General features: G+C 46.9%; 1 protein-coding gene across 2 annotated transcripts; it reads right to left on the minus strand.

The window, feature by feature from the left end:
- Nucleotides 1–2,261: 2,261 nt before the first annotated feature.
- On the minus strand, nucleotides 2,262–10,020 carry PRSS35 (serine protease 35). Of its 2 annotated transcripts, none has more exons than XM_050894565.1 (2): nucleotides 9,910–10,020; nucleotides 2,262–3,893 (listed from the first exon to the last, which is right to left on the minus strand). In XM_050894565.1, exon 2 carries the CDS (start codon nucleotides 3,876–3,878, stop codon nucleotides 2,637–2,639), a length of 1,242 nt encoding a protein of 413 aa, XP_050750522.1. In that variant the 5' UTR covers nucleotides 3,879–3,893; nucleotides 9,910–10,020; the 3' UTR covers nucleotides 2,262–2,636. The 2 variants fall into 2 exon arrangements, with proteins under 2 accessions (XP_050750522.1, XP_050750523.1); XM_050894566.1 differs by lacking the exon at nucleotides 9,910–10,020 and adding an exon at nucleotides 9,269–9,305.
- Nucleotides 10,021–11,332: the final 1,312 nt, after the last annotated feature.

The following is an 11,332-nucleotide window of genomic DNA, read 5'->3' on the forward strand; positions in this document are numbered from 1 at the left end:
TCTTGTGCCTGTATTCCCTTGCCTGAAGGCGCTGACCCAGTCAAAACAGCACATGCTCTACAAGCCCGTATATTTGCATGTGTTTGTGCATGTGCACTCAGACACAGAGGGCTGAATATATACATAGTTTTGATTCATTTTTATGTTGCTCTAGCCAGGCTCTTTAATCTCTTAGTACCATAAAATGAGGCACTGAGCATCTAATATTTATCCTCTGAGGATAAGCATTTGTTATCAGCCTGGTATGAGAACTTAAGGTTGTGGCTGAGGTATTTATAGCGGATGATTATTATAACAAAACCATTTGAAAGCTGACATCAACATCTTTCATTCTTAGCTTGTCCTTGATTCCCAACTAATAAAGAAATAGATTATGTTTCTGCTCCTCAGCAGTACACCTAAATAAGACTCACCAAAACAAGGAATTTACTAAGCCACCTTATCTTGATCAGTTTTGGACCCAAATCAACAGTAAGAATAATTGTAACAAAATCCATGGACCTAGGTTGACTTGCATTGGATTAACGATGTGGTACCTTATTTGTCACAGCAACCATGGAAAAAGGCACTTAAGAAAAACATTACAGAGCCGACTAAAGAATACTGTAGGCCCGTTGCATAGAGCGAGAGTGTTAAATACTGGACTGAGGTGATTTAAAACTACTGCCAGCGAAGCCATACATCTTAATAGAGATGTTAACAACAATAAAAAATAATTAACCTTAAAATCTTAGACATTAATTTCTAAACTTTAAAAATTATTATTAGTTTTCTGCAAACAATCACAGAAAATAAAAAAAAAATTAAGTGTTCCCTGGAAAGGCAGACGTTAAAAGAAATAGTTGTTTTTAAAGTGAGATCTCTTCCAATTAATGAAATATTGTTAGAGTTATGGTATGGAAGCAAGTCTTAAATTGTTATGCTTTGGCAATAATATGACAAAGAAAGTTGCTTGCACATTCAAAGTGTCAGGTTTTATATTTGCAATCATCATCTACAAAAAAGTGGCTTATTAAAAACGATCTTATTTTATCAAAAGATATTACAAGCATATTTTAAAGATACCAACAAACAAATAGTATCTTAAAATCTTATTATATTTTTTTCTTCTGCAGAGGAAGAAAATGTATTTTGGTCAGCATAACCTTATGATCCAAAAAATGAAATATTGTGGTGGTGAATAATCTTATGAAACCCAAAGGATATGATCAGAAACACACAGGGTCGTTTTATGTTATTAGATTAACGTAGCACCATACCATCCTGTGCGCCTCAAAATCTTCATATAAAATAAAAGATATAGACTAGTGTAGCAATCAACAACAATTTTTAAAAAGATGATTTGTGTTTAAAGGTGTGTAAAAGTCAAGCTCACTTTGTGTTTTCATTAAATATATGGTTCAGCAAACATATTGAACCAAATTATTTGCTAACTACTGCTGCTACCTAACAGGGTATCTGTTATAATGTACAGGATAGTTCTTCTGCCGTTCAGAAGGTGCTATAATTTAGTTGGGAGAAATTTTTAGTTTAACCTTGTAACTCATGTTGAGGTGGAGTCTGAATATGACATGATTAAAACTACCCATTTTGCAAAACTGTATAAAGCCGAACTAAAATATTGCTTTCCAACTCCCAGTCTAATACATACTATCCTATCTATGAAGCTGAACTCGTATAAAAGTAATTTATAAAACCTGCAAAAATGGTTAGCACCCAAAAAATCTATCATCTGTGAAGCTCTAAATGATTGTCAAATAGCCACTTCAGAAGTCAGTGACTTCTCCCAATGGTAAAGCTAAAAATTTGACTAGAAACTAAACCTACAGCTCTCCCAATACTAACTGGAATACAAATGCATGTGTTTAAGACTTTATAGCTTCTCAAAGAAGATTTAAAGGCATTAATTTATGTCCTGATGTTTCTTCCTCTTCCAAACATGGAAACTTCTATGTTCATTAATTTCTTTTTGCTGTTTTTACTGAGCAATGAAGTGAAACTTGTCTTTAAGGTCTAACCCTCAGCTATAGAAATTTGGGATATCCATGGAAGTGTTCCTGCAGCAACCAGAGGAGGAAGTTTTCCAAACTAACAAGCATGAGCTCGACTGCTGCTTCTAAACATGGAGCTGTGGTCTTTAGAGAATGCCAAAATAATGTCTTGGTCTCATGCTGTTCTCTGGATCATTCTGCACATACAGTAATGTGCTGTATGCACAACTTGCATTTGAAGAATTGGAACAGAACCCTGAGAAAAGCAAATCCATTGGAAAAACAGATATTGTTTAATAATACCAGTTTGAGACGTTTCAATCCTTCCCTTGGAAAGAAAATGACAAACAGGTGTAGTCATCTTTTTTCTGATGTGAATGATTTGAATTTATCACAATTGCAAACACAGATATAGTTTGGGATTTTAACTGCATATCTACGGTTGATCACAATTAGAAATATTTTGTTTGACAATTCTACCCATCCCTCAGCAATTCAGCGTTCCTCAAGTCACCATAACATTACTTGTGAGCTTTGAGTTCAAAAACATCCTGACGTGGAGTGATGTTCTTCCAGTAACTGCTGCTGCTGCAGACTTTCACTCTATAATAATATGGGTGCTAAGCGAGTCAGGTTCAGCTCTCTTCAGCCTCGTGTGCAATTCTCATCATTCCCATGTATCCAGAAGCAAATCTGGGCATATTTGAGAGGAGTAATTCTTACTGCTACATTGTAATCCTGCTGTTCACCATTGACCTCCACCCACTGATGGCCTGAGTAAACAGCGATGATCTTGCGTTTCCACTTCTTTTTGTTCGGCTCCTTAAGACGGAGATAGACACCAGATCCAGTGGAGCCGGGCTCAGCATCACAGTACTGATAAAAGAGATCATTGGACTCATCAGAAATACTACAAAATCTATAGACCAGCTGCCCAGATCGATCATTGTCAAAACCTGAGAAGTGGATCATGCTCCCAGGCATCATTTTGATTGTTGGGCTGATTCCCAGCTCCATGTATTTTCTTTTGTGGGGACGCTTGAGCTCAAGAACAGCATAATCATAATCTAGGGCAATATCCCCAGAGACACCCTTAAACCAGCCTTTCGGGATGTGGGTACTCTTCACCCTGGTCCACTGGAAGGAGGGCACGCCATCTGAGGTCCCCTGCTTCCTCCCAGATCTCCTCTGCTTTCTCCCACCACCTTTGGATTGTCGCCTTGGTTCTGTGGCAACTTCGGGATCCTCTTGGGCTGCAGAAACTTCTCTCCTACTTCTTTTAGCACCTTTGTGTTTCCTGCCGTCGCCTCTGGATTTCGTCCTCATGAGGCCCACCCTCAGTCTTTTGCTGCCCTTAACATAATCCTTGCCATCGTGCAGACAGTGGGCAGCTGTTAGCACGTGTTTGGGGGAAATGAGAATGCCACTACAGCCGGTGGAGATCTTCACAGCTGTGTTGAACGGAAAGTTGGTCATAAACCTCTTGTCATAGATGCTGAACCTACTGTCCGTTCCATATATCTGCCTCTTCTTTCTCGGAGACCTTCGTGTCGTTGTGTTTCCAGCTGGGTCAAGCACTAGTCCGAGAACATTCACTTCAGTCAGGGTCCGTGTGCCATTTTCAAAAACGGTCTCATAGGATAAGAGGTCCTTCAAGTCAGACAAGCTTGGCACCGGCAATTTTCTTTGACATTCAATTCCACATACACTGTTCAGCTCTAATTTGGTTTTTGCTTCAAATTTAGGGCTGTCAAGGGAGAAAGTTCTTTCGCTCACAATCTGCGGAATCTTCTTTAAGTGCCAAGTAAAATCTTGTTCAGTTTCTGTTCCATCAGTGATACCCAATATAGGTATGAAAAACATGAATAGCAGTAACATGTGCTCCATTTTATCTATTTTTTTCTAAAATGAGAAAGAGAGATTTGAAAATACGCATTGGAAATATACACAGTTATCTTAGTATCTTCAAAGTATAATCATGCAGTATTAGCACTGACATCCGTGGAACAGAATTTCACACTCTGCTCAAAACAGAAATGCCTCAGATATTCCCTTTATTGCCTCTGACGCCATCTAGCAAGATGGGCGCAGACAAGTCAGCCAGCATCCATGCTGAGCTACCTACTGAAAGGTGGAAACAGCTGAGTTTTACCCGCTTTTCCCTCAGTGGGGCAGTAGTCTGAGTCATTCCACTCTGCACAGCACCCTGTTTTTATTTATCCCGTAGGAATGCAATTATATTTTACGCTTCTGCTTCTTTTCTCTATAGCTACTGGTTGTTGGTAGAACATCGTTGAAAGCCACCAATGTATTCGAAAGTCGCATTCAAAAGTTGGGATCCAGGCAGAGATGGACAGACAGACTACACTCGTGAGACTTAGGAACCCTTAGGAAACCAGATCAATTGTGCTTTTTCATGTAATGGCCAAAAAGTAGCAGCTTTAAGTGACCTAAAAGTCACCAATGGTTCTGCATTACCCACCCAGCTAAGACCTGTGAATCTGCCTGCTATGGAAAACAGCACTTTGCTAATTGCTTTCCCAAGGAACCAACTTATAAAGATCTCCTTTCCCCTTTCAAAGTTTGTGTTGTCTGGATGTGACAGATGGAGCAATCTGGGCACCTAAACAAGGTGGCAAGTCCCATTTTAAATGCTTTCTGCTTCTGCTGCTCTGAAAGGCATGGGTCTCCTGCAGATTCTGCTTTGTGTTTCCCTGTGTGCCATGGCCACCAAAACCTCATTCATTTCCTATGCTTGGGTGTCTGAATCTCTCTCAGGATGTCAGAGAATTTCAAAATCCATGGTTGGAGGGGACAATGAGTAAGGGAAGTAGAAGGTTGCTGGTCTAGAGGAGTCTCCTGGTTATATACATGCAGGAGAGCCCAGCCAAGTAGGAGGGACAAGTCTGCTGACTCATCATATGCCTTTTTCCTGCAGGATCCCACAAAGGCTGCAGGAACTGTGCTGTCTGTGCCTTATGGTCACACGTGGAAAGCCCCACCACGATGGCGTGACGCACCACACAAAGATCTAATACTTTAAATGGGAAAGACAAAAAGCAGTCTTATTCCCATCTGTAGCTGGGAAACATGCAGAAAGAATGTAAAATTGTTAGAAGTCTGTGGCAGAGCCAGAAACTGAACCCAGAAGTCTTGATTCTGAGCTCAAAATATTACTGAAAAGACCATTTTTCTCCTTTGGCAGCAGTGATGTCAGTGGCATTAACCAACTACTGGCCCCTGCCACTGGGAAAGCTGTGCTCCGTTCTCATATCCTTCATTCCAATTACATGAAACTTCAGCTGTGCAGAAAGAAAGGGCCTATGATTAAACTTTAAAAGCCAAGCAATTCAAGGATATGTATGTGGTTAAGCTCTCTGGTTTACATTGTAATGGCAGTGTAAACCAGGGCAAAGATAACCGCTTTCCTTTTCTTGAGCTTAGTTTAGAATAACATGAGTATTGCTATCCAGTGAAACAGCCTGGTTACAAGCTAGCTAAAGATCTAGCATGAAAAAAGAGGACTATGTGTGCAACATGGAAAAAGAAGTGATAACATAATTTTAAAAGCTACATAATAGACTGACGACTCCCATAATTTTGAGGCATCTACCCCATATAGACATAGTTCTTGTCTATAAGAGGTAACAATTACCACTGTTTAGCTAACTAAGCACTATGGTTCAAACACAGCTTGTCGCTTCTGATGCCAAATTCAGAGGATGGTTTTGTTCTAGCATAATTTTTGACGCTTTTCACCTTTGCCTGCATGGAACACCTACTTTGACCCGGAGTTTACTTACTAGGATACACATAAAACATATTTTACAATAAAGTATAAAGATACCCACCCTGGCTTTAAAGTAGCTAACTCAGGTTTTGGAGAAGATGTGTGGACTTTCATAAGACACCTGGAGATTACAAGGACTCATAGGCCTAAGCTCTGGGGTGTATGCGGTCATACTAAAAGATATCTGAAGCTTTTGAAAGCAGAGCAGAGCAGAGCCATCCCAGGTGCAAGATTTTGCAGAGAGACACCAGTTGACCATATCAGTCTAGGTTACTGGTATAGCAGAAATGCACATATTTAAACATTAACTTTTATATACAAAGTTACCTTCAAAGTATTGTTTTGGTTATTGCTCAATTAGTACTAAATTTGAAAAGGAATTATAATTTTGCATATCTATAGATAAATGATAAGGCATCAAAATAAAGAAATACTATGATGAGAACATAAGAATAGCTTTCCTGGCCCTGACCAAAGGTCCACCTCACCTAAAATCCTGTTTCTGACACTGGCCAAATGCGGATGCCTAGGGTAGAGCACAAGAATGGGGCAACCATGTATGTCCCTCCTCCCTCATAGTCTCTTAGCTTACGGCCAGTTGCACCTCATGGACTTTAAACCAGAGGTAGTTTCTGTAGTGTGAGAAGACCTCAGCGGATTTCTCTTCCATAGTTGCCCAGTCTTCCCTTGAACCCATATAAAATTTTGTATCCACAATGTTCTGCATCAAGGAGTTCCACACCTTAACTACATGTTGTATGAGGAAGTATCTCCTTTTCTTTATTTTCAGCCTGTCACAAACTAGCATGGTTTGATGATAAATAATGTGATATTAATGCGGAAAAGCTGGTTTTAATTTGCTTTGCCTTAATATAGCTGTTGAACAGACACATGGTATTAAGTAACCCAGTTCTGTCAGGCTCGAGAATGCCTTTTCAATGTTCTTTCCTAGAATACTCTTCCCTTTCTCAGCCCTTCCTCAGGGTCTGGGTATTTGATGTTTCTCTGTAGCTGAATTTGTGAGCCCTAAGGAAAGTTCCTTCACTAACTGCTAGTTCATATAGAAAGTCTTAGAGGTGCCTGGGTTGATGTCATTCCACTGCGATGGCTGAAGTCTTCCCAGCTGGACCCATACCTAACTTTGCTTTATAGAGAGACTTTCTGCCAGCAAATGGGTGGAGTACTATGGCTCCCTTCCGCCACTCTTTAAAAAGAAAAAAACCAAAACACACAACCCTCAATAAATGCATTGGAGCCTCCCATTTGAAGTACTATACTCAAGTGCTCACTACTTACAAAGGCAGTTTTGGAAGCTAACATTTTCATCATTTATAATGAGCCACTTGTTGCTCGTAATGAACTAACTACACTTCAGTAGAACTGGAAGAAGTCCAAGCCAAGGAACTTGATGAAAATGGTAATTCTCATTACAGACCAGAGCAGTGGTCCTACTGGGCAGCATTGTCATTTACAGCTGTGCACTTTTACTAACTCGATCTCTACTGTTTAAACAAGGCCAACTTCAAGCATGGGCAACGTCAGCGGTTGCCATGACCCAGTACAGGTTGCCGGCAAGGGGGGAACACTGGGGTTCCTCTTGCCAGACGATGGGGATGGAAATGTGTGGACGGCTGCAAAGACACCTTTGCAGGGTGAGAGAAGGGGAGAGCGAATACAGCCTCCAGAGGACGGAGGAAAGGCCCTGAGAAGGCTACAAGCTGGATGCAAGAAAAAACCCTCAACATCTTACTCACACTTTTTGCCACGCTGTTCTCAACTCTTCCTCCAAACCCCAAGCTGCTCTGCCCTCTCCTTTCCTTCGCTCCTTTCCCATACAAATTTTGGGTTGGCTTACAGTAATTAGAAGCCTTGAGTCAGCTCTGTCTTTATGATAGGATGAATTGCTTCAGAGAAGACAGAAGAAGATGGAAACTAGAAAGTGAGAGAGAGATCCCCAGCTCCATGAAAATGTTGAAATTCTTCCTCCAGTTTCCAAACCCAGCCAATAACGGTGAGGACTCCCTGTTTGGTGGCATTCCAGCTGCCAGGCGTATGTATACAATTAAAAGTATTTTCAGTTCTTCTCCCTTCTTGCTTCCAACATCAAATCCTTCTGCATTCACAGGACAAAACCTTGTCCTAAGTTTTCAGGATATCCTTCAAATATTTTGATGGTATAACCTATCTTACTCCAGCAGAATGCATCTCCAATGCTCAAGGGAAGGCTTGTAGTCAAGCAGAACTAGAATGTGTTTCTCTTCAGGCTACCGCAGAGTGAATTTACATGTCAGTGTAGCTCAGACAGAAGAAAAGTTGTGTCCAGCCACCTGGTAGTGTTTTATCTTGGTCTGTTCAGTGCAGCCTCTGCTCTGGGGTTTCTTTCTTATTGTAGGAAAGTCAGCACATTTCAAACTAAGCTTACATAATTTTAAACGCAATTGTCAGACCATAAAATATTAGAGGCTGCTACACTAACCAGCTCCTTTAACTGCTTTTGGCCTTATTCTTGAAATGGCCTGAAAGCTGGAATTCACAGTTCTACTCTGACAAAGCAAAATAGAGAACAAAATTTTGGAAATCTCACACTGCCTGGAAGAAACCATTACCCTAACCTTATCGGCCACCACCCCCTTCACTCCTCTGGGTGTGCTCACTCTATATATTGGTGCATAGATTTCATCCTCCACTCTGACTTACGGAGAAAACCCCACTGTGACTCCTGGCTCTTACAAAATTTAAGCAGCTTCAGTAGGCATAAGAAGAACTAATTTTACACAGCAGGCGTGGCAGCTCGTTTCTGAAATCACACACGCAGGGGGAAATAAAGAAAGGAGGGGGATGAATGGCAACGGGGACAGGGGCTGCACCTCCGACGGGGTTGTCCCTTTCCCGGCCGCCCCCGCCGCGGCCGCGGGGTGGCGCGCCCGGACAGCCGGCGGCCCGGTAACCGCGGCCGGCCCAGTTTAACCCCCTGCCTGCGATCCCCCGGGTCCCGGGCTGGCCCCATGGCAGCCCCCGCTCCTCCCAACCCTCCCCGCCGCCGGGCTCTTCTCCCCGCTCCTCCGGGTCGGGGGGGGGAGGCGGCGGGGGGCGGGTCGGGGGGGGGGAGGTCGCGTCCCGGCCGCTGCTCCGCCGCTGAGCGGCTCCGGGGGGGTCGAGCCCTGCCAGCCGGGGCGGCCCCGGGCAGCGGCCGCCGGGACGGGAGCGGGCGGGCAGCGGCCGGGAACCAGCCGGAGGAACGGCGGGGACGGGGAGGCTTTGCTGGGACGGCCGCTTTTCCACTGCCCGCTCTGCTGCTGCCGGCCGCTTCTATGCATTAGCACGTTAAAGCCCAGGGTTTTCGTGGAAGAAGCCGAGGGTTTGGAAAGGAAGGCTTTAACTCTACAGCTCTTTAGCCATCCCCTGGTCCTGCTTTCCGCGGGAGACTCTGCTTTTCCGCGTCTGATCCAAAGGAGTTCCCTTTCTCCAGAGGCTGCAAGTTAAATACCTTGGCACGGCTTTTTTTGCCATTCCAAGATAAATCTGCTTCCAGCAGTGACGAATCTGGATGAAATTAGTGTCAATTCCAGAAAGCGTGGGGATGGTAGCGCGAATACTGAGGGGATGAATCAGAATTAAAGGAGAGGTTGTTATGAAGGGTGAAGAGGCTCCTTGCCTGCTCCCCGCAGAAGACACAGCACAGAGAGAAACCCCTGAAAGCCCAATAAATATGCCCCTTGCTTCCGTCCCGTTAGCCGTCTTGTGAAACCAGCTTCAAGTAAAAAAAAAGACCAGAGAAACGTGTCACGTTTTAGTCCTATCAAAAATATCATCAGGCTAAAGAGGCAGGAGCTTTATACAAAACCCTTCAGCTGCCGAGCCCAAGGTACTGACATCGCTCAGCCCCATCGTTTTTTAAAACGACCCGTGTAGGAAGAACGACATCGCAAAAACCGATCACCTTACGGACGTTACCTCGGACTGCCCGGTCCCCGGCCCCGGGCTGCCCCGGCCCCGGCGCCGGCCCCGGGCAGCCGCCCTCAGTCCCCATCCCCAGCTCCCAGCCTGCCCATCCAGGGCTGCCCTGACCAGCTCTCTCCGGGCAGCCTCTCCCCCCGCGGCCAGCGTCGGGAAGGGTTTCTTTCATACCTGGCACCCCGCAGGACGACCGGAGGGGAAGGCGGCCACAGCCCCGGGGCGCAGGCTCCCCGCTCCGCGCCGCCCGCCCGCCGCCCAGCGCCCGCGGCTACTGAGGACGGGGCGGGGGGAGCGGCCAGGTCTTCCCAGGCGGAGGAGGGGATGGAAAAAGGAAAAGGAAAAAAAAAAAAAAAAAAGAAAAAGGAGGCGAGAGGGAGGAGGCCGGGAGGGCCCGAGGGGGAGGGCCGAGGGGAGCGGAGGCAGATCCCGGCCCCGGTATCTCCTCGGATGGGAAGGGAAGAAGGGGCTCTGCCTGCGAGGCGGGGAGGCGCATCGCCCCGGGAGAGGCTTCCTCCCGGCGCCGGGCGGAGAGCCGGGGTGACCCGCGCAGGGACGGAGCGGGAGAGGCTGCCGGCCCGGGGGGGGAGGCGGAGACAAGGGGGGAGGCGGAGGGACGCCGTCCCGGTGGGAATGGCGGGAGAGCGCCGCATCGCCCGCACCGCGCCACCTGCGTGGGGCCGAGGCTGCTGGGCACGACGGGGCCGGGCGGCGGCGGCAGCGGGGAGGGCCGCTCCGCCCTGACCCGCCGCAGGGCTCCTGGGGAAGGCGAGAAGCGGCTGCCGGCTCCACAGGAGGCTCCTCGGGCCGGGATGGGGCTTGCGGCTGCGGGGAGTGGCGTTCCCCCGACCCGTGGCCTGCCCGCGCCTCCCTGACCTCGCCCCTCAGGGACTCCCCGGTCCCCCGCCTTCCCGGCCCCGCTCCTCTGGGGGGCCCCGCTCCTCAGGGACCCTCCTGGCCCCGCTCCTCTGGGGGGCCCCGCTCCTCAGGGACCCTCCTGGCCCCGCTCCTCAGGGGGGCCCCGCTCCTCAGGGACCCTCCTGGCCCCGCTCCTCAGGGGGCCCCGCTCCTCAGGGACCCTCCTGGCCCCGCTCCTCAGGGGGCCCCGCTCCTCAGGGACCCTCCTGGCCCCGCTCCTCTGGGGCACCCCGCTCCTCAGGGACCCTCCTGGCCCCGCTCTTCAGGCTCACCCTTCTCCTCCCCAGCCCCACTCCTCAGAGCCTCAGAGGCCAGGTGAGAAGCGCCTCCCCTCCTTTTCTCATCACTCTTCACCCCTCTCTTTCTGCCCTCCCCTTCCCTTGGTGCCTCTTTTGTCTCCCCTCCCAACGCAGAAAGCTTTGGGTAGTGGCCTGTGCTCCATGGGTCAGCCCCTTGCACTACAACAACGTCCTCCCCAAAGCTTTCCACTGCTACATAGATGCGTAATGTGAAAAGCTCGCTCACTAAGCACTTTTGCAAGTGCTTAACCTGAGAAGTTTCAATTAGCTCATCTGCTGAAAACTCTGCTCACACTAGATGAGGGCCCACTCATTTGCCAAAACCGGCAGGAAATTTGTGGCATTGCTAGAGATCAGACTGAGATCTCCAGAGTGCTGTT

Source organism: Gymnogyps californianus, chromosome 3 (genome assembly GCF_018139145.2).
Source record: "Gymnogyps californianus isolate 813 chromosome 3, ASM1813914v2, whole genome shotgun sequence".
NCBI lineage: Eukaryota > Metazoa > Chordata > Aves > Accipitriformes > Cathartidae > Gymnogyps > Gymnogyps californianus.